We start from the raw sequence: 23,718 nt of genomic DNA, 5'->3' as shown, positions 1-23,718 counted from the left end.
CTGACTTCTGCAACAGTCACTCACCATATTGATATGAGCACACTTGGGTCTTATTTGTGCTATTACAGCTCATTCCAGGCTACACCACAAAGTGGATTCACATGCTTTATTTGATTCACCTACTTGATTTACCTTATTGCATGTTGCCTCTGTGCGGAGTTCTCTCCTCTATATTTTATTATATGTTGGGATTATCCATGCTTATGATTTTTTGTATCATTGTTTTCATGTGATTTGTACCTCCTTTTTATCTTGTTGTCCACTACATGCCATTTTGCTTGTTCAATAAAAGTTTTCTCCTTTCCATTATATGCTTTATTAACTTTATCTATTTTTTTGTGCTTCCCCTTTGGGGGTGTGTTCTATCACCGATTTAATCTCCTTTTCATCACGGTCTATTATTTATATGCACACCTATTATATATTATACATCATACATATACGTATTACACCTTGTGTCCCAGTAACTTACTAATGTGACTGATATCTATGTGTGCATATATTATTTTTCTTCCTTTGTCCTTTCTAATTTGATCTATAGTATACAGTGGCTGCAGAGATCAGGGTGTGTTCTTTTTTCTATTGTGTGATGCCTCCTGCTTATGATTGGTCAATGTCATACAGTAGACAAAGTACATTATCCTAGAGAAGAATATCTGGTAATGCTCAATTGGGCTTATCATGGATTAGAATCAAAACTTTAGAAGATAATATTTTACTACTTCTAGACTTCCCATAATCTATCAACCTCTGGGCGGTACACACTTTCCCCTACATTGATGTTCTATAATGCCCATGCAGTTTAACCAGTTTACACAAGATCATGAAGCTGTGGGGAATGAGAATCTGGCTGTTACACACAGTAAGATTTCCCAGAAAGAAGATAAACATGGTATATTACCATGTTTACCGCCTCAATCTCTATATACACAGCGTAGAACCAGCGTTTATATACACAAATTAGAAAGTAGTAGTACTCACCATGCTTTCTCCTTAGAGCCAATAAAAATGTCATCAATGGGTGTAGGGAGCGAGCAGTAGATGCTGGGTCTTAGTAAAATCAGTCACCTCTGCTTTGCAGCCAGGAGGATGAAATTCCCCTGTAACTGGGTGTAATATACCAACCCTAATTACAAAGAAAATCAGCAATACAAAAAATGTATTAATGTGTAATAATACCCACCAAGATCTTTTAAGGCGGGAAAATCGCATGCAGATTTTACATGCGGTTTTCCCGCCAGGTAGAAGCGTTTGTGAGGCGTCTTTGCAGCGTCTTTGCATGCATTTCCGCATGCGGGTTATCAAGCACTTCTCCAAGTGATTTAAGCATCACTTGGAAAAGTGCTTGACAACTTGTTCACACTATATAAATCCATGCAACCGGCATGGATTTATATAGTGTGACCAAGTAATAGTTAAAAAAAAGAATCAGAATGGTAAAAAATAAAAAAATAAAGTTTATACTCACCTTCCGATGCATTCTCTGCCCCGTCCGGAGTCTTGAGCGGCTCACGCTGTTGTGTGCAGGACCTTCGGTGACGTCATTGAGTCATGTGATGGGTCACATGACTCAATGACGTGGCAGGTCCTTCAGACAACAGCGCGACGGAGGGAAAACATCAGAAGATAAGTATAAACTTTATTTTATTCTTTTTTTTTTTTACAGGTCTTTGGTACCCAGGTCTGGATGAGAGTCTCCTCTCCTCCAGACTTGGGTACCATCCGCACATTGATTCCGCATGCGGAAACGCAAAATTAATGAACATGCTGCGGATTTTTGACCGCAGCATATACGCTGCGGAAAAATCCGCAGCATGGGCATTGACATTGCGGAATGCCATTGGGGACCATGGGGTGCGGATATACATGCGTTTTACAAGCGTTTACGCTGCGGAAATTCCGCAGCATATACGCTTGTAATCCGCAATGTGGGCACGCAGCCTAAGACATGAAAAAAAAATGTAAAAGAAACTGTCAAATTGCCAGTTTGAATCCTGGTTTCTAGCCCTGCCCCCATTGAAGAAAAAAATATGTCCAATATACAGTACAGACCAAAAGTTTGGACACACCTTCTCATTTAAAGATTTTTCTGTATTTTCATGACTATGAAAATTGTACATTCCCACTGAAGGCATCAAAACTATGAATTAACACATGTGGAATTATATACTTAACAAAAAAGTGTGAAACAACTGAAAATATGTCTTAGATTCTAGGTTCTTCAAAGTAGCCACCTTTTGCGTTGATGACTGCTTTGCACACTCTTGGCATTCTCTTGATGAGCTTCAAGAGGTAGTCACCGGAAATGGTTTTCACTTCACAGGTGTGCCCTGTTAGGTTTAATAAGTGGGATTTCTTGCCTTATAAATGGGGTTGGGACCATCAGTTGGGTTGTGCAGAAGTCTGGTGGATACACAGCTGATAGTCCTACTGATTAGACTGTTAGCTGCTTTTTTCTTGCCATAATACAAATTCTAAGTAAAGAAAAACGAGTGGCCATCATTACTTTAAGAAATGAAGGTCAGTCAGTGCGAAAAATTGGGAAAACTTTGAAAGTGTCCCCAAGTGCAGTTGCAAAAACCATCAAGCGCTACAAAGAAACTGGCTCACATGAGGACCGCCCCAGGAAAGGAAGACCAAGAGTCACCTCTGCTTCTGAGGATAAGTTTATCCGAGTCACCAGCCTCAGAAGTCGCAGGTTAACAGCAGCTCAGATTAGAGACCAGGTCAATGCCACACAGTTCTAGCAGCAGACACATCTCTACAACAACTGTTAAGAGGAGACTTTGTGCAGCAGGCCTTCATGGTAAAATAGCTGCTAGGAAACCACTGCTAAGGACAGGCAACAAGCAGAAGAGACTTGTTTGGGCTAAAGAACACAAGGAATGAACATTAGACGAGTGGAAATCTGTGCTTTGGTCTGATGAGTCCAAATTTGAGATTTTTGGTTCCAACCACCGTGTCTTTGTGCGACGCAGAAAAGGTGAACAGATGGACTCTACATGCTTGGTTCCCACCGTGAAGCATGGATGAGGAGGTGTGATGGTGTGGGGGGGCTTTGCTGGTGTCACTGTTAGGGATTTATTCAAAATTTAAGGCATACTGAACCAGCATGGCTACCACAGCATCTTGCAGCGGCATGCTATTCCATCTGGTTTGCGTTTAGTTGGACCATCAATTATTTTTCAACAGGACAATGACCCCAAAACACACCTCCAGGCTGTGTAAGGGCTATTTGACCAAGAAGGAGAGTGATGGGGTGCTACGCCAGATGACCTGGCCTCCACAGTCACCAGACCTGAACCCAATCGAGATGGTTTGGGCTGAGCTGGACCGCAGAGTGAAGGCAAAAGGGCCAACAAGTGCTAAGCATCTCTGGGAACTCCTTCAAGATTGTTGGAAGACTATTTCCGGTGACTACCTCTTGAAGCTCATCAAGAGAATGCCAAGAGTGTGCAAAGCAGTCATCAAAGCAAAAGGTGACTACTTTGAAGAACCTAGAATTTAAGACATATTTTTTAACTTTTTTGTTAAGTATATAATTCCACATGTGTTAATTTATAGTTTTGATGGCTTCAGTGTGAATGTACAATTTTCATAGTCATGAAAATACAGAAAAATCTTTAAATGAGAAGGTGTGTCCAAACTTTTGGTCTGTACTGTATATATAATTAATATCTATGGAAAGGTCAGCACAATTTTAAATATTTTTAGTGGTCCTTTGTGGTTGTAAATAAAAAGTGAAAAAATGACAAGTATCTCCTATTTTTCTTTACATTTTCCTCTGATATCAGAATATAAAAATTATATAAAAATTAAGCCCCATGTATGACAAAAAAAGGTGCATAAAATATTTGAATATTCAAACAAGAACATTTGTTTAGAACCGTCAAAAGAGCAAAAAAATAAAAACAACAACATTTTGCCTGGTCAGGAAAGAAGGGGGAATGGCTCTGTCATGAACTGGTTAAAAGTATATAATTGTAGGTAAATGGGTAATCCACACCAAGTTTTCACATGGATTATCAGACAACCTTCTACTAAGGCACCATTTATTAATTCCACAAGCTATCAAGGCAGGGGTGAATATCTCTTTAAGTTTGGAACCCTAAAAATGAAACACCTATTGCATCAAAGTAGTAAGTCACAATACAAAAATAACCAAAAATACTATTTTTATGAAATACTATATTGCTGAAATATAGGAAAATAGACACACCTCCAGGTGTCAAATAAACAAAAACACATTTTATATCAAAACCGGGAGGGATGAAAGACTTCCTATATGGTAGGAACAGATGTTCATGAAGTGGGATGGGATCCTTCAAAATGTTTCTTGTACAATTTATATGACCTCTGGATATATACTGTTGGAATAAATGTTATATCTATATTTAAAGCTCCTGTTTGCCTTGAGTTTTACTCTGGAAACTGCTGAGAATATTGAGCCTCTTCTGTAAATCTTCTTTCTTGGATTCACTCATACTTTTTTCAATCAGTTTTGTAATGCGTTCAAACTCACTGTTAGCAAAGTTCTCTCCTTGGTCCAAGATTTTGCTCATGATCTTCATATATTGCTCTGCAGACTGTTTCTCCAGCTCTCTAACACTGGCAGACATGGTCTGAGCTTTCTTCAGGAGCTTGCTCATCTCCTCTTTATTAGTGGACTTTCTGAATTCTCCAGCCAGCATATCATAGTCTTCCAGGCACCCAGGCATGCCCAAGTATACTCCATGAGTCTTCAGCCAATGCTGGATAGCACTGGTTCTAACCACTCCAGTGTAAGGGATTGGATTTTCTACATCACCATTTACAAACAAATAAAAATATGGGAAGTCTTCCTTATCCAGTTTGTACCTCTCACCCAACTCCATGTTAAGTTTATCTCCGTAATCTGTAAAAGAAAGAAGGAACAGTACAGAATAAGCACTGAAGTCATTTAGGAAAGGCCAGTATCCTTAAAGAGTAACTGCGTTTTAATTTTTATCTCATAAATCAAAAGTAAACTTGAAAATAAGCAACTTTATAATATATCTAATCAAAGAAATTTGCTTATTTTCTCAATTCAAGGGTAAAATCTGTATTCAGTGAAGACAGACTTTCCCATTACTGAGATAGGAGATGGTAGTTACTATTGATAAGATTCTATGTAGATAGGGAGGAGAGGAAGGAGTTCTGCCTTTAGCTCCTGTCTCCTCTTCATAGAATCTCGTCAGTAGCAACTGCAATCCCCTAACCCAGTAATGTAAAAATCTGTCTTCACTGAATACAGAATTTACCCATGAATTGAGAATTTTGAGAATGAAAGATTAGTCCTTACTGAGAAAAAAGCTAACATCTCTGATTATATATTTATTAAGCTTTGCTTATAGAGCGCTATCATATTTCGCAGTGCTTTACGGACATCGTCGCTGTCCCCAATGGGGCTCACAATCTAATTTCCCTATCAGTATGTACTTGGAATGTTGGAAGAAACCGACACAAACACAGGGAGAACATACAAACTCATTGCAGATGTTGTCCTTGGTGGGATTTGACCCGAAGTCCCCAGTGTTGCAAAGCAATAGTGCTAACCACTGAGCCACAGTGCTGCCCACAAGATATACTACGAAGGTACCTAATTTCATCGTGTTTCCCCCAAAAATAAGCCCTAGCATAATTTTACAGGATTTTTGGAGGAGGCTTGAAATATAAGTACTATTCCAAAATTAAGCCCCAGTTAGAGTCAGGGCTGGTGTTGGGGTGGGGAGGGCAAACTGGACAATTGTCCAGGTTAAGACTGCTTAAGGACCTTTGGTGATATCATGGTCATGTGACCATGATGTCACCAAAGGTCCTTTAACTGTGAAATGTACCGTAGTGCAGGGTGTGTATATACACTCACGAGCAAAAGGGTAACAATGTTTTGAACGTTTGACTTTCAGGCTCCATATCTCACCATCCACTACTGTTTATAACATGAGACTACCATGTCATACATAAATTTGACTTGCAAGTATTTAGCATATGATTAGTTATGCAGATTATTGTCATGTCACTGTTTTGCGCCTGGTGGTGGAAAATTCTTTTTCTTCCTGTATACTGCACAATACAACCTGTTCTCACTTTCTTTAATAGCTCATTGTATTATTAGGTTGATTCCCAAGCAAAAGGTCACTGGTTTGAATCGAGGAGCAACCATGAAGAAGATTTCCCAAGAAAAGAGAAACCGCATCATCCAGCTCATCAATAGCTGTTTCTCGGACAAGAAAATTGCCAAACTGCTTCCTGTGAGTGCCATGACAGCTAGAAGAATACAAAATGAAGTCCGTCCATCCATTCAAAAGCCAAGAGGTGGACGTCCAGGCAAAATATAGGAGTCAACAAGTCGGCTCATCACAAGGTCTATCAGTTCTGGCACGACAGACACGGCAGTGGAGGTGGCTCCTATGCCTCGTAATAGTGAGATCACAGACGTCCATGCAAGCACTGTGCGATGCATATTACACAAGTCTGGAATGGTGGCCCGAAAAAAAGGTAAAGAAGCCTCGACTTCAATATCGTGATAAGAAGCGTCGGCTCGAGTTTTCAAGAAAGTACGAAACGTGGACAGTAGAAGAACGGAAACAGGTGATTTCAAGCTATGAGATGAAAGTCAATAGACTAGGCTCTGATGAGTGCAAATGGGTCTGGAAGAAACAAGGGAAAAAGGGGATAACAGATTGATAAATTGGAAGAACTGTGAAGTTCGGTGGAGGAAGCCTGATGATATGGGGTTGTTTCACAGCCAAAGGCGTTAGATACTTGACCAGGATCGATGGTGGTCAAAATGCGTGAGCTACATGCGAGTATCCTACCAGACGTGTTACTTCGTACACTCCAGTACTATGGGTATGAAAAGGACGACATAGTATTCCAGCAGGACGACGACCCAAAGCATACGTCGAGATTGGCAAAGAAATAGTTCAATGACAATGAAGTAGTGTTACTGAATTGGCCCCAACAGTCCCCAGACCTGAACCCCATCGAACACTTGCGGTTACAATTGAAGAAAAACTGTATACATACCCTCGTGAGTCGACCACGAGAACATGTAAAAAAGACCTGGGATCAGATTTTGATCGAGAAATGCTTGAATCTCATCAAGAGCATGCCCAGAAGGATTTAGGAAGTGTTGAAAGCCAAAGGTGGATTTACAAAATACTAACAAAATAATAATTAAAATTTAGATTTTTAGGAAAAAAACAGTAACCATGCAGTGACATGACAAGAATCTGCATAACTAATGATATGCAAAATAGTTTCAAGTCAAATTTATATATGAGATAGCCAAGATGATAAGTCTATAAAATGATGGTAGTCTCATGATAGAAGCGGCAGTGGATGGTGAGCTATGGAGCCTGAAAGTCAAAAGTTCAAAACATTGTTACCATTTTGCTCGTCAGTGTACATGTATGTGCAGTATGTGTATATACATATGTGTGTGTGATGACATGATTATATTTGGATGTTGATTTTTTTTTGTTCAAGAATAAATATGGATGGTTTGTTCATGGAAAACCATTCCCCTGAAAATAAGCCCTAACCCATCTTTCAGAGCAAAAATAATACCAGACCATGTCTTATTTCCGTGGAAACACAGTATTGATTTATGGAAAAATAAAATGACAATTACTCTTTAAAGCAAATCTGACACCAGAATATGCTATATAGAAAATATACTGTATACCAGACTCATAGTTATGTATTTAATGTATGCATGAACCCAGCCGCCCCCACCAATCATTACTAGCTGCTGTAGATAAATCAGCCCCCCAAAGATTGGTGAGGGGCATGAAGAGAAGTACTTGTTACTCAGCTGAGCTGTGTGTGTCTGAGTATGCAGTAAGCTTTGTGTTCTGCCAGCAATCATCTCTTCAGCAAACTCTTGTTTGTTTCTCTACTATCTGCAATTACCTCCTGGCTTAGACCTGCTGATTAACCTTTCATCTGCTTTAAGTATAATAAACTCTTTTTCTCGTGTTCTTCACACTACAAGTTTGAATTCTGTTTGTCTGTTCATAACTGCTGCCTTTGTCTCTGGCTAGTATCAGCTGTCTGTTGATAGCAGACAACTATGTCTTTAATTATTTGTTTCCTGCAAGCCCTGGTCTGAATGTATGTCTACACCTCCAGTGTGTGTCTACACTCTTGGCTCAGTGTCTTCTGGGGTTTCCTGCTCCACTTGTCTGTCTGCTGTCCTGTTCTTCAATGATCCATGTGCGATCGGGCAAATCCTACCTGCTATGCCACCACCTTTTTTTCCGTATTACTCACCCTGACTTATGGCTAAGAGAATCTATCTCACCAGGTGAGCTCATAACAGCAGTGAAGTTAAAGTTTGTGAGTTTTATCCTAAGTCATATTGCACGACTCGTTAAAGGGTTGATTGTGACTTGTAGGATTGCTGCTTCCAATAGGTGGCGCTATAGAGTTCAAGTCCTCTTTTTCTCTGAAGAGGCAATTTGCATATTAAATTTCCCAGAGTAGCATTGCACGGCGAATAAGCCTCCTTACCTTGGCATGCCAGAGCCGGTATGTCACTCTCCACAAGGAGAAACGTTACCCCTTAGATCTCAGTCCAGAGCCTCTCATCTAGCCAAAGTTCTCATACTTTGCACTGACGAGGGCCAACAGCCTAAAACACCGTGTCTGCAAATTGAGATTCTGATTTGGCTTTTTATCCTAAGTCATATTGCACAATTCGTTAAATGGTTGATTGCGACCTATAAGATTTCTGCTTCCAATAGGTGGCGCTATAGAGTTCAAGTCCTCTTTTTCTCTGAAGAGGCAATTTGCATAGTAAGTTATGTAAAAATCCAATTTATATAACTATAGATTTTAACAGAAAGTGTGACACCCAGAATCTATACATGGCTGACTAGGGACCATGGGTCTGTATGAATGGAACCTGTACCCATTTAGGACTTACCCTGTGGATATGCCATAAATACACAAGATAGGAATAATCCTTTAAAACAGAACAGCATATTCTCAATATATAGGGTTTTGCAGAAATTACAATTATAAGGACTGGAGTTTAAGGCTTGCACTAAACTTTGAAACTTTTTTGCAATTTTACAGTCAATAATAAATGTGTGTTAAAATTTATCCTAGTAACTTTTATTTTCTCAATTTGTTAACAGCTCTAATGACCTACTTCCGTGTAACAAACAATATGGCAGACATTACAGACTTCTACATATTCAATGATACCAAAAGTAAAATTCTGCAAAAAGATTGCAATTTAAAGGAAGAATTTAAAGAAATAATGACTATATTTAGAAATAATCAGGATGGTTGAGTCCACATATTTCCCTGTAAGTATTAGAAGAACTGATATTGCAGTCATACCCATTGATAATAATCATTAGTAATGCTTTCTGCATTATATATCCGAGCTCTATGTGATTTTCCATTACTTTTTACAGGCTAAATACTGTAGTCTGTTATTCTATTATTGTAATCATTATTCTACCCAGCAGAAAAATACAGATGGACCTATAAATTAGAGCCATTTAAAAAATTGTATAAAATTGTTCTCATAATATACAGTAAAAATCTTCTAAAATGAAAGTGTGATGCTGAAGAGCCTGCCATGGGGCAAGGTTAGACAAGGTCAAAATTGTTCAGAAGTGTAAACATTACCTAAAAATATGGGAAGTGAGTAATTAGCTTGGACAAAGGGATCCTAACTATGTAAAACTGTCCCTGCTGGGATTAGTATGATCAGAATCACAAACACTACGTATAATTTCTCAGAGAGAGAAAGAGAGAGAGATGTCTTTTTCGAAGAAATGTGTCCTATTATTTTATGCTTACAATATATCAATAATGCCATGTCCAACAATGGAGAAGACTGACTCAGCAGTGACAAAGGGTCGAGAACATTATTGTATTTGTTAATCTCACCATAAAATCTCCCCTCACAGTAATAATCCTATTACCAAACAGATGTTCAGTTCACACTGATTAATGTCAAAACATCTGCTCTTTTAGGTAAGGCAGGAAGTCTACTCATTCTTAAGATCTTGTAAGTCCAAGCATTCGGACACCCACCAATCATATGCCATGACTCAAGAGTTATTCCTATAATCACAGTTTTTTTCTGGATTTCTCAATAATAAAATAGTATGTACAATGTACCCGTGCCACTGCACAGTATTTAGTAATTCACTGGTTAGAGGTAAAAATCTACATATCAATATGTATTCTGCTGTGGTCACTCAATATCCTTTAATGGGTTACTCGGTCACCAGATTTTGATGACCTATCCTTGATGTGATGGAGCTTAGACCAGCTGATTAGTGGGGGAGCTGTCTCTCCACTGATCAGATATTGATGTCCTGTCCTTGATGTGATGGAGCTTAGACCAGCTGATTAGTGGGGGAGCGGTCTCGCCACTGATCAGATACTGATGACCTATTCCAAGCATAGGTCATCATTCTCTTGTGACTGGACAGCCCCTTTAAGGCTTACTCATGTTTTTTTTAGATCTTAGGATGTTAATTTTTTGTAAGTGTACCACAGAGGTACTCAAAATGCCCTTATACTGTGCGGCACAGGGTATAATCAAAACTTTGGGGTACTTTGATGTAATTTAAATAGGGGGTATTTGGATTAGAAAGACTCCGGAAGTTAATGTCAGGCCTTTCTCTGCTGTGGACTGCACACAGCCTAGGTTTGTTTATGCACAAACATGCACAATGGGTCTCTATGGTGGATGGATGTTTAGGTATTCATCCTGACCATGGCACATATTTCCTGAGCACATGCACTTGACAGTGGGCACAAACAGAGTGTGTATCTAGCCTTATTCATTTAAAAAAGAGCAAGTGCAAACAAACGGAATCTGACAAGTTTAGAAGTTAGTGGATCCAGTGAACAATTCTCATGCATCAGTGGTGGCTCCGTGCTGACTCGGTATGACCCCCCACAAGGTCCAAAGCAATAAAAGTTCCAAAAATTCCGAGGCATCGTCTACCTCATTTTTGTATCTTCGCTATGTGATTTTAAGGCTGGAATAAAAGCTACGTTTTATCCCTATACAAATGCTCTGGTGCTTCGGAATTTTTGGAACTTTCAAGTTTAGTAGTTATAGTAGGCGTTTCCCAGACTTATACTGTGGAGTTCAAGGAAGTAGTTTCACCTTTGGCAAACACTAAAGTTGTCTGCAACTGGCGCACCGCCATCACAGCTCTGTGCAGCTGACTCACATTGATCTAGAGTTATAGAACAGCACAGGGTCTATGATAATGAACAGTTTGCGACAGTTCATGAACTGCATCACACTAAATGTATGTGGGGGAAATACCAATCTAATGGGTGCATGTCACAAGCTAGGATTTGGTTTTATGTTTAAAAGGTACAGATGAAAAAAAATGCTTAGCCATCTTTTCTTATCATGAAGTCTTGTGGCACTGCTCTGGTATTTCTTCTGGAAATGAATGAATGGACAAAATCAGTATTTTCATTCCTTTAGTTAAATGCTTGTCAGAGAATGGAAGTACACGATCCTTAAAACAGAACTGTACTTTCAACAAACTTTGCATACATCAATAGTAAAGGCGACAAGAAACTTTGTAATGTATCTTATCAGAGAAATCAGCTGCCTCCATTTATCAGACCCCTCTTCCCCTCCCCCTGCCTCCCGAACTTGTCATTCACTGTAAAAAGGCAGTAAAAAACGAAGAAGGGTATGCGGTGGATATCCACAGGGTGCCACGCGCTGAGTCAGGAACCACCCAGGTCAGATAAAATAAAAGTTGACTTATTCAATTTATTCAACAAACTGTTGAATAAATAAACTTTTATTTTATCTGACATGGGTGGTTCCTGACTCCGAGCGTGGCGTCCTGTGGATATCCACCGCCCACCCTTCTTCGTTTTTTACTGTATCACGGCTCTTGAGCGAGACGCCAGGAGCGGGCGGAAGGTGCTGCAACGCTCCAGGACTGCCATCATTCACCGCTTAGCATCAGCGTTGTGCCTGCCATGCACAACTACCAAAGGTGAATTTAATAGCTCTTCCCCTACCGCATATGTGTTGTGATATTCTTCACATGGAGCGCCCTCTCTCTTTTTGTTTATTTTCACTGTGAAAAGACAGCTCAACTCAATCTTGCTCAGAGAAGATGACTGCAGGTGTCATGTGACGCTGCCCATTAATCTTTATGGAGAGGGGAGGAGGGAGAAACAAAGAAGGGAACAGACCAAAAAACATTGTGCAGAGCTTTGTAGCAAGTGTTTTACCTCACATCAGAGCCAATTCAGATCAAGACAGCTCAGATCTGCTATAAAATGCCCTGCATGTTGCTACAGCTTGTCCCAATGAGCAAAATTGAATGAAGAGCAGGTATTCCTCTATCTGTGCTGTGTATGGGAGAAATCGCTGCAGCACATCTCCTCCCCCCAGCTACCAGTGGATTGCAAATTACAGATAGAGCATGCATAGGGGAAAACTGGTGAGAATGCAGAATATAAGTCACATAATGGCCAGAAATTTTTATTCTTCGGCACACCTTACTTTGAAAACTTATTTGAAAGCACAGTTATACTTTAAACAAGAGGATAAGCTATCAATGCAGCCAATAATTGCAATATCAGACCGTGAAGTGACAAAGCCTCTTCACAAAGGAAATAAAAAAGCCCAGATCTCAGTGTATTCATTTATGGGAGGAATAACAGAGGAATTACACAATGTAGACTTGTAAGAAAAGATACTGGAGGCCTAAATTATGTACTCGATGCTTTTTTTGAACTACAGAACAATATGCATAATTAGTGACATCAGCAACACTCTAGCTACCTGAGATCCCAACGTCCGCCACCAGAAGCTCTTTACTAGAAGATGAACTTTCTGCTAGTTGTTTGAACTCGTCCTGCTTTTCTCCATATGGATATTGAGTATCAAACTTTACCAATACAAACTTCATCTTTGGAATGACCTGGAGTGGAAGATAAAATGGCATACTTTATGGAAATACTTATAGCATCAATACTTGCTTGCTTTACTTGGAAAAATATATAATTCAATTTTTAAATGTCAAAATCATAATTTTCTCCTTGGAACAAGTCATTAAGAATTAAAGGTTATTCCCAACTATACAAACAGCTAAATCTCCAATGCAACTAAAAAAAATATTTGTAATTACGGTAGTTTTTATTGTTTTAATTCTAAGACCTCTTATGTATTCCTAAAGAAGCACTCCAGTTATTTGTATTCACTAAATTTGTGTATATGTTTATATAGTGTACTGTCAGTGTGTTAATATACCCATCTACGGCCACCTTCTCCGGTATACAGCGCTGTTCTGCTCCTCTTCTGAATGGCATCACCACTCTTCTGACGCTCCAGGTCATGCTGCGCTCTGCGTGACCCAGGAGTAACATTTACAATGTAAGTCTATGGAGTGTCAGAACAAGGCTCCATATGCTTACATTGTAAAAGAGACTTCCGGCTCACACATAGAGCACAGAGTGATCCGAGGAGTGTGAAGACTGATGACGGTACTCAGAAGAGGAGCGGAACGGCGCTGTATACCAAAGAGGAAGCGGTAGGCGAGTATACTAACACACACTACATACACGTTTAGTGAAAAAAAAGTCAAGGGAGTGCTTCTTTAAGTACTTTTGTGGAAAAAAATAATAAAGAAAGCCTGGGAATTCAGGTTTTGCTGCCCATTCCATCTGTTCTCTATTTCTACTTCTTGATTCTATTCATTTCCATGGTTAGCAAGAAGAAGGGACAGTTGAAAGTATATACAAGGTTGAGTTTTGAGTGTGTAGTCTTTGACCCTATGATGGTGTGGCGGACACCATCATCTACACATTTGGCAGACCTAGTTCAAAAGCATGCAACTGAAACTTTACTCCAAGCGAGCACAGAGCGTAATAGTTAAAAACAGAAGAACATAGCTTGGAGGTTACAGTACATGGTCCAGATGCTTGGCAGTCATAGCCTGCTGGTATGAAAGCTTAGTGATTACAAAGCACCTCACAATAACTTAATGACAAATAGTAGGCACACTCTAGGCTTGGCTCAGACACTGACTTTGGCCATCATTGCTGGAGGGGTGATAAGGCCTCCAGCCTCCGTTGGTAAGCACTCCCAAAGTGCCACGTCGTAACGTCGGCGTCTCTGCCTCCTGCCGGGCAGAGAAGCGGATCCCCTCACCGCCGCGGTCCCGGTCCGGCGTCCTCCGGCTCCCCTCCTGCGTCTGCCCGGGGAGCGCGCTCCGCGCGCAGTTCCCTGGGCACTGTGCTTAGGGCGTGCCATCCTAAAGAGTCCCCGGCCTATGGCCAGAGGACTTCCCATATATAAGGCACCTCCTCCAAAATGGAGGTGCCTGTGCAAGATTGTTGTTTATGTGCTAACACTCTCCTCAGCCCTCAGGTTCCAGTGCAAGCCAGCCTGTCTATCAGCCGTGCCCGCCAGTCTGCCTATCGGCCGTGCCTGTCTACCAGCCCCACCTGCCTGTCTACCAGCCGTGATCATCAGCTGTGCCTGTCAGCCTCGGCCATCAGTCCCGTGGAAGTCGCCTGCTCTCACACAAGTTCGGTCCCAGAGTGGCACCTGGTTCACCTTCCCGGTCCCTCCTTGGTTCACGGAGTCGACTAAGCCGTCGTGTGGCCAGGGTCCGTCCGGGTAGGCACTTAGTTACGCCCCACTGGTCCCTCCTTGTATCACAGCACAGAGGTTCCACCACCCGGATCCGTAACACACGTCTTTCGAACAGGATACACAAGTTGTGTTAGAGCTGGTCAGTGGCCAGTGAAGCTGAGCACTAAGATGGAAGCTGGAAGTGTTCCAGAACCACAAAGCAAGTCACCGAAGGACTCCACCTCAGCGGTGGTGAGCACTGACAGACTCCAAGAATTCTCCACAGATCACAATTTTGCTGACACACGTCACACACTACACTCCTCTCTCAGCAAACTAAACACTTCAATATATATTCTAGCTCCACCTTAGTACAAAGCATGTGCAATAGCACACTACTACACATTACCAGAGGCCCTTACTTATGGTGCATTTACACCTGCTGATCCAGTCCATTAAACAATCTCAGATCAGTTACATCTATGACAACTGGTGGTGGTTTACTGACCTGTCTAGACAGGCTGACCAGAATTCTATGCGGACAGAATGATTGCTAATACGATTGTTCTGTGCCCATAGATTATCATGTTATCAGCAGCACATCTACTGTTTACACAGGACAATGGTCTGCTGACAATAATGATTTTTAAGACGCAATAAATATAAACAAACCCAACAAACAAGAATTTTACTTGTTCGACTGGTGATTGTCAGCCTGTTTAAATAAGCCGATAATTGAGGACGAGTGCTCCTACCGGTTCAGCTTCACCCAAATGCAGACAATGCAATCATCACTGCTATCGTTAAAGACATAGTTCCTGAAAAGCAAAACAAGTTAATGGCAATCAGGAAATTATACAAGTCAGAACATGTATTGGGATAACTTATCAGCATAATATTAATGTCCCGTTAACTTTCTTGATCTAAGCAGCTTGGAACCATCACGTTAAACATATAGGCCCTGATTCATTATTTGCCTTTATTTTTTAAGTAATTTTCCTTTTTATTCTTGTGGTATTAGTTGCTTTTTTTGGCGCCAATTTAATCAAAATCTTTAATTTGGTGCAAAGTCAAAAAATTGGCTTTTTTTCCCCCCTGTCTTTAACTCCTTTTTCAGTTCCAAAAACTGTATGGACTGGTGTAAGATTTGCGGTGTGAGGTACACCACAGCTGGTCATGAAGTAGACGAGTGGGTGTCGCCACGCACTGTTCTACCCCCATCTCATCTCCACGCATTTTGGAGGTGATAGCCAAAAGTGGCGTGAAAAAGACAAAAGTCGCTAAACTTTTTCATAACCTAGCGTTCCGCAAAAATTTTGCAACTTTTCAGTGTTTTATGCCAGATTTCTTGGGTAAACACTTTGATGAATCAGGGCTATTGTGTCACGCATAAAGCACCCATCATAAATGGTGCAAGTCATGAAAGACAGTTTTTGGCGCAAATTACAGCACAATTCTGGTGGATTTAGCTGTTTCAATATGCCCCTTTGTCTCCATCTTCTAGATGCACTTACATTAACAATATGTCTATAAACTTTTTAGTAGCAGCACTACAACACACACTGGTTTAAACATCAACCAAAAGAAGTCTGCCAAATTTATACAGAGGTCATAACAGCTTATTGCTTTTTACAGCACGCACTTTAAACTACAAAGACACATGGATATAATATTTAACTCTACTAACTAGGCCTCATACCATGACCATTTTAGGGGGACCATACAGTAGGCATAAACCTTAGTACGAGATAGGAAAGTTTCAACTTAATGGGGGGTGGGAGTGACATTTTTTTTTAAATGGGGTCTATATAAATTAATATAGCCATATGATAAATTCAATGACCCCTATATGTATTGTATGTTTATAGCAACCTGAGGTCAGAGATTATCAGGGATCTAATTTTTATAAATGAAAGGGTTTGTCCAAAATTATTTTTTTTTCCTACCACCATTTCTGTTTATTGGCTGTATCTGCAAAAGTTGCAAAATGTAACACAAGGGGTATCTGCACAAAAACTTTTTACCTTTTGATCCAGCCCTGACAATTTTCTACAAGTGGACAGGGACAACCACTGCACAAAAATTTACTATAATATACAGCATAATGCTGGCATAAATTAAATCACAAATCTATGCCAGCTCATAGCTGAAGTAGCTTCACTTACTGATGCACGGACAGTACAAAAATATACCAAATTTGATATCATGCATAAGCCTGCAGCCTTTTAGTTATAGACAGGCATATATTTAATCAGATCGCCATTTCATGAAATACGGAGCTTGTGGTCTTCAATCTATTTGATTGTTGATCTGCATAGCGCAGATAATAGGGGGATATATTTCCCTTCTATATAATTACAGTAAAATACAGATTTTAAGAGTTACACATGCCTAAATAATATGCCCAAATTATGGGATTGTTGTTTCTGTCTTTGAGATGATGATATAAAGGAATATTCCCTATTGCCAATGGTCTGTCACCAATCTTGACATTTCAGTATCTAGTAGTAACTATTTGTGTTACCCATGAAACAACAAAATTTTGAGAATGTTTCCTTCTGACTCTTTATTGTGCTGTTCCTGGACCTTGTGCAGCTGTGTAACTTTCTATAAGGAATACCAGAAGAGCGCATAATGCAGAATTCTAGAAAAAAATATTTTTAAACAAGCATTTATTAAAACAGACATGTCAGGGGTGGTGACAGGTTCTCTTTAAGGATCCTGGTTTCCTGCTAGATTGTCAGTTCAGATCAGTGGCATTGTCACACAGCTTGCCCAAACTGAGCGCTCTCCAGTGATGCAAGCAGAGGCTGCTTTGCCTCTGCGCACAGGAGGAGTGCAGTGACACTGTAGCTGGCCAGTATGGTTACACTGCTGACCCAAATTCTGCGCTCTCTGATGCTAAAAGCAAAGGGAGCTTTCCTCTGCAGCACCGTAGGAGCACAATTGCACTAAAGCGGGCTGGGATTGGGCACTAATAGTATCCAGGTATTTGGTCAGCTTCAGAGCAGTGCTTACAAGCTGAATGGATAAAAGCATGTAAACACTGCGCTATTAGCCTACGAAACAGACCAAGGTTAATAGACTATGGGCAAGAAACAATAAAATTAAAAATTCCTCCTACTTTATTTTTCTTTTTTTAAACTTGTTTTATTGAACTCTCGGCTCAAAAGTATACAACAAATCAAATACAGAAAGGTATATTATGGATTCATGGTGTACACTCTTGTAAATTCAACACACACAGGACACCTGATATTCAATATAAAACCATAAATAAACATTGTAATATCTAAATAAATACAAAATCAATGTTGTAATATCTATATATCCCCAGCTCAGGGTCCAACTTTTCTCCAGGATCAGGGATCAGAACTTTGAAAACATATCAGCTCAGATCACTCTACCAAGGTCAGAACACAGGTGGGACCTGAGGGTGTTAGGGCTCCTTCGCACGTCAGTGTGTCCGATACATGTGGTGACAGTTTCTACACGTACTGGAGACACTGACACACGCACACCTATTCAAATCTATGGGTTTGCGAACATGTCAGCGTGTTTCCATGGACTGTGTGTCCGTGAGCTCCACATGTAGACATGTCCGTTTTTTACACGTTGCACGGTCCGCAAAAGGTCCTACGCTGAACACACATGGATGACATCCGTGTGACACGTATAAGCGCCTGGGAATCGGTGTACAGTTAGCACTGTTCCCAAGCGCCAGGAGTGCTGTCCTGTCACTCAGTGAGCTCCGCTCAGTGCAGGGCCCGCTGGAGCGGCTCATTCTCCCAGACTCTTTGGCGTCAGCGGTCAGAGGATTACAGCGGGGGACATCTCCAGACAGGTGAGTATAAGGATTTTATTATTTTATTCTTATTTTTACACATGGACACTGCGGGAGCAGACTGCTCCTCCCAACATTGTCCCTTGCTCGTGCTGATCACAGCGCGAGCAAGGGACAATGATGAGAGCAGCGTTCAGCACCCGGCGCTTGGGAACAGCGCTAACAGTACACTGATTCTCAGACGCCGGTACGTGTGCTCCTGATGCGGCACACATGGACATGGATAACTCCGGTACGGGTTTTTCCGGTAACGGAAAAATCAGGACCTGTGAAACCGGCTTTAGAAGAATAGGAGATCCTAGGAAATGCACATAACATGAAAAACCTACAAGAAGCAAAATGAACATAAAGCCTGCTGTAAATAAATAAAAAGCAAGTGCATTTAAATAAAATAGGGTTCTTAGACAGTGTAGGACTATCTCGAACGGGTTCACGTTGTCGCTGGTGGGATGGCTTTAATACTATTTTTGATCAAAAACAGTCTTACTAAGAAGCCCATTTTATTTAAATGCACTTGCTTTTTATTTATTTACAGCAGGATTTATGTTAATTTTGCTTCTTGTAGGTTTTTCCAATTCATGGCCATTGTGAAACATGCATTTATGTGCTGCATGTATACCAACTTAAACCAAGCTCAAATTTTTTTTGATGCACATAACATGTCAATTGTAAGGTTGTTTCTTTTTGGAATATTCAGAGGGCAAATTTTTGGGACTAAAAGTCAGTTTAATTTTAAGCGGATGAATTAAGTATTAACATGTCACCAATTTTCTAAGTATAGTAAATATAATTCTAAAGACGCTATTGATATGAGATTCTCACTAGACGTCTGTAACAACCCATCCAATATACATAGGCAAAGAAATCAAACCATAAATGCCCATAAATTAAGTTATGTATAATAATGAGAAATTACACAGGGAAAAAGTATTGATTACATGAAGAAAGATAGGTGCAAAAAGCCACGGAAAGTCATGACACCAGCTGAAATCTATTAGTAATTAGAAAGCAATCCTGCCACTAAGTGAAAAATAATATCAGCTGGTTCAACTGATGGCTTATAAAAAGGTTTCTAATTACCAAGGTGCCACACAAAAAAAACATCTCATGATGGGTAAAACCAGTGAGCTGTCTCAAGAACTTTGCAACCTTATTGTTGCAAAACATACTGATGGCATTTTTTTTACAGAAGAATTTCTAAACTACTGAAGGTTCCAGTGAGCACTGTTGGCGTCATAATCAGGAAGTGGAAAGAGCATAGCTTCGCCATAAACCAGCCACAGCCAGGTGTTCCCCACAAGATTTCAGAAAGAGGAGTGAAAAGAATTACCAGAAGAGTTGTCCAAGAGCTAAGGATCACCTGTGGAGAGCTACAGAAAGACCTGGAATCAGCAGGTACAATTGTTTCAAATAAAACAATAAGTAATGCACACAACCTCCATGGCCTGTATGCACGCTCACCACGCAAAACTCCATTGCTGAACAAAAAGCATGTTCAAGCGTGTTTAAAGTCTGTTCAACATTTAGACAAGCCTGTGAAGTACTGGGAGAAAACAATCTGGTCAGATGAGACCAAAATTGGCTATGGATGCCATAATACACACCATGTTTGGAGACCAAAAGTCACCTCAAAAACACCATACCAACTGTGAAGTGTGTAGATGGAAACATCATGGCGTGAGGCTGTTTTTCAGCATATGGCACTGGCAAATTTCATGTTATTGAAGGAAGGATAAAAAGACAAATGTTCCGAGACATTCTAGAAAAATATCTTCAACTATCTACCAGGATGATGATGAAATAAGGGTGGACATTTCAGCAAGACAATGATCCAAAACACACAGCCAAGGAAACTCAATTGGTTTAAAAGAAAGAAAATAAAGCTACTGAAATGGTATAGCCAATCACCTGACTTGAATCCAATAGAAAATGTATGGAAATAACTAAAGTTCAGAGATCATAGAAGGAGCCCAAGGAACCTTCAGGATTTGAAGAGTATTTGTGTGGAAGAATGGGCCAAAATCACACCTGAGCAAAGCCTGTGACTAGTTTCTCCATACAGGAGGCATCTTGAAGCTGCCATCAGCAACAAAGGCTTTTGTACAAAGTATGAAATAAATTTCAGTAAGCCTATTCAATACTTTTTCCCTGTGTCATTTCTCATTATTACACACAACTTAATTTATGGACATCTATGGTTCAATTTGTGTGGATTGGATGGGTTCTTACAGACATCTGGTGAGAATTTCATGTCGATAGCACCTTAAGAAATATATACACAACTGGTGACTTGTTCAATACTTATTTCACCGGCTGTATGTGAAGTGAATATATCTGCAGCAAGAACATTTCTGCAAGCTCAATACAGATAAATTAGAGAGTCACCAAGACTTCTGCCGCATGTGCATATACCCAAATTGTAAGCAGATCTTTATTTGGGGGTTAATCCTTTTATTAGGACAGAGTGTTGTCATCAAACGCTACATAAAGGTATAGTGGCCCTGCCCTTAATCCCACTCCTGGGGCTAACATGTGGCTCGGATATTTTTTAGTATTAGGAAAGAAATAGCTGAAATACCAGGTCTTATTGGTACAGCTGCACAGTATTCGGCATGATGTGATGCTACGATATTTAAGAAGGGGCACTGACACAAACTACGGAGAAACTTTATGGATCTAAATGCTGCACAAATAATTCCTTATAGGATCTACAGGAAACTTCAAACATGAACTCCGAAAAATAATAAATATTTGTAGCTGGAAAGTGACAATCTCTGAGCAGGGGCTGAGCGCAGTACAGACAGCGCAGAATTCACAGGAGTCGCTGTCACACTATGCGCCAATCAGGAGGGGGAAGCGGACACTTGTAGGATTGGTGTGCTAGCCCAGCCTGTGGGGTCCTGTCCTGTGTGAGGGGGCATTGTGTCCTGCCTGTTAACCCTGTGTGTGCACATGACAGGTGCATAATACAGCTTGCATGCAGTGACAAGCACACAGGATAGAGCACTGCAGCAGCCTGGACCACCATGCTCTGCAATTACCAATGATGTGCCAGTAACTGGACTATGTGGAGGAGAATAGGTGTGTGCTTGATGCAGTTGGCTGCTTCCTCCCATGCCGAGGAGACATGGCTCTGAGCTATGGCTGCAGCCCACTCCGTGCACTACCTTATAGAAGGTGATCTGGTCCAGGGATAAGGAGCCCTTGGTGTGCAGGGAGCAGCAGCTCTGCAGGATGCTCCAGGCCAGCAGCAGCAGCAGCACCAGCTGTGCACACGGAGCGGTCACACTGCGTCCCCTCACAGGCGCCATGCTTCGAGATCAAAGGCTGGAGATGAGCACAGGTCACGTGGGGTACTGCTTCTCCCCTCACACTTCCGGTCTGACATGACAGCTGCAAGTGGAGATGTCATTCCCATATGTCACATCTGTCTGTCTGTCCTTTCTATGTCATTTGTCCTCTGCATTTACCATAGAGATCTAGTGATTGCTCAGGGTTCAGACAATCAAAGAGACAACCTCTTTAGGCACAAAGAATGCTCAAACCAGGGGGCTACTAGGGTATTAAAACATCCTGGGGGCCAAAGCCCTAGGGATGTGCCCCCCACACACCATGTAACTGTATAGCTATAGAATTGTATATTATCATATAATGCTGGGACTGCTACACCGAGACAGGCTACTGCCCTGAACAAAGCATTGTACAAAGACTTGTATTACACTATACTAGGCTAAAATAATACCGCCACACCATGAACACTAAACTTACTGCATATATATACTTCTCCCTAACAAAACACTGTACAAAAACCATTTTTAGCAATAATACCACTATACTAATCTAAAATAATACTGCTACACTATGACATAATTACCACTACATAGTGAATAAATAATGCTTCTACATAACAAAACAGACAGTACAAAGACCTGTATTACGCTGTACTAGGCTAAAATAAAACTGCCACACCTTGAACACTAAACTTACTGCTACATAGTGAATATATAATACTTCTATCTAACAAAACACATATTTTTACCAATAATACCACTATGCTAATCTAATAGTATATACCGCTATACTATGACACAATTACCACTATACACCGTGTGCAGAATTATTAGGCAAATGAGTATATTGATCACATGATACTTTTTATACATGTTGTCCTACTCCAAGCTGCATAGGCTTGAGAGCCAACTACCAATTAAGTAAATCTGGTGATGTGCAGCTCTGTAATGAGGAGGGGTGTTGACTAATGACATTAACACCCTATATAAGGTGTGCTTAATTATTAGGCAACTTCCTTTCCTTTGGCAAAATGGGTCAGAAGAGAGATTTGACGGGCTCTGAAAAGTCCAAAATTGTGAGATGTCTTGCAGAGGGATGCAGCAGTCTTAAAATTTCCAAACTTTTGAAGCGTGATCACCGAAAAATCAAGCGTTTCATGGCAAATAGACAACAGGGTCGCAACAAGCACGTTGGCCAAAAAAAACGCAAAATAACTGCCCATGAATTGAGGAAAATCAAGTGTGAAGCTGCCAAGATGCCATTCGCCACCAGTTTTGCCATATTTCACAGCTGCAACATTACTGGAGTATCAAAAAGCACAAGGTGTGCGATACTTAGGGACATGGCCAAGGTAAGGAAGGCTGAAAAACTACCACCTTTGAACAAGAAACATAAGATAAAACGTCAAGAATGGGCCAAGAAATATCTTAAGACTGATTTTTCAAAGGTTTTATGGACTGATGAAATGAGAGTGACTCTTGATGGGCCAGATGGATGGGCCAGAGGCTGGATCAGTAAAGGGCAGAGAGCTGTACTCCGACTCAGATGCCAGCAAGGTGGAGGTGGGGTACTGGTATGGGCTGGTATCATCAAAGATGAACTTGTGGAACCTTTTCGGGTTGAGGATGGAGTGAAGCTCAACTCCCAGACCTACTGCCAGTTTCTGGAAGACAACTTCTTCAAGCAGTGGTACAGGAAGAAGTCGGTATCGTGCAAGAAAAACATGATTTTCATGCCGGACAATTCTCCATCACATGCATCCAACTACTCACAGCGTGGCTGGCCAGTAAAGGTCTAAAAGAAGAAAAAATAATTACATGGCCCCCTTGTTCACCTGATCTGACCCCCATAGAGAACCTGTGGTCCATCATAAAATGTGAGATCTACAGGGAGGGAAAACAGTACACCTCTCGGAACAGTGTCTGGGAGGCTGTGGTGGCTGCTGCACGCAATGTTGATCAAG

The 23,718-nt window shown here is 40.8% G+C and overlaps 1 protein-coding gene across 1 annotated transcript; it reads right to left on the bottom strand.

The window, feature by feature from the left end:
* Nucleotides 1-3,961: 3,961 nt before the first annotated feature.
* ERP29 (endoplasmic reticulum protein 29) lies at nt 3,962-21,828 on the bottom strand. Its single transcript, XM_073654742.1, has 3 exons — nt 21,632-21,828; nt 12,827-12,965; nt 3,962-4,894 (listed from the first exon to the last, which is right to left on the bottom strand). Exons 1-3 carry the CDS (start codon nt 21,773-21,775, stop codon nt 4,395-4,397), a joined length of 783 nt encoding a protein of 260 aa, XP_073510843.1. The 5' UTR covers nt 21,776-21,828; the 3' UTR covers nt 3,962-4,394.
* Between the last annotated feature and the right edge of the window lie 1,890 nt (nt 21,829-23,718).

This window comes from Phyllobates terribilis, unplaced genomic scaffold (assembly GCF_046119375.1).
Source record: "Phyllobates terribilis strain yellow unplaced genomic scaffold, ASM4611937v1 Scaffold_1__5_contigs__length_1240528914, whole genome shotgun sequence".
Taxonomy (NCBI): domain Eukaryota; kingdom Metazoa; phylum Chordata; class Amphibia; order Anura; family Dendrobatidae; genus Phyllobates; species Phyllobates terribilis.
Note: the sequence above shows the minus strand (reverse complement) of the source record. Positions and strands in the feature narration are given on the sequence as shown.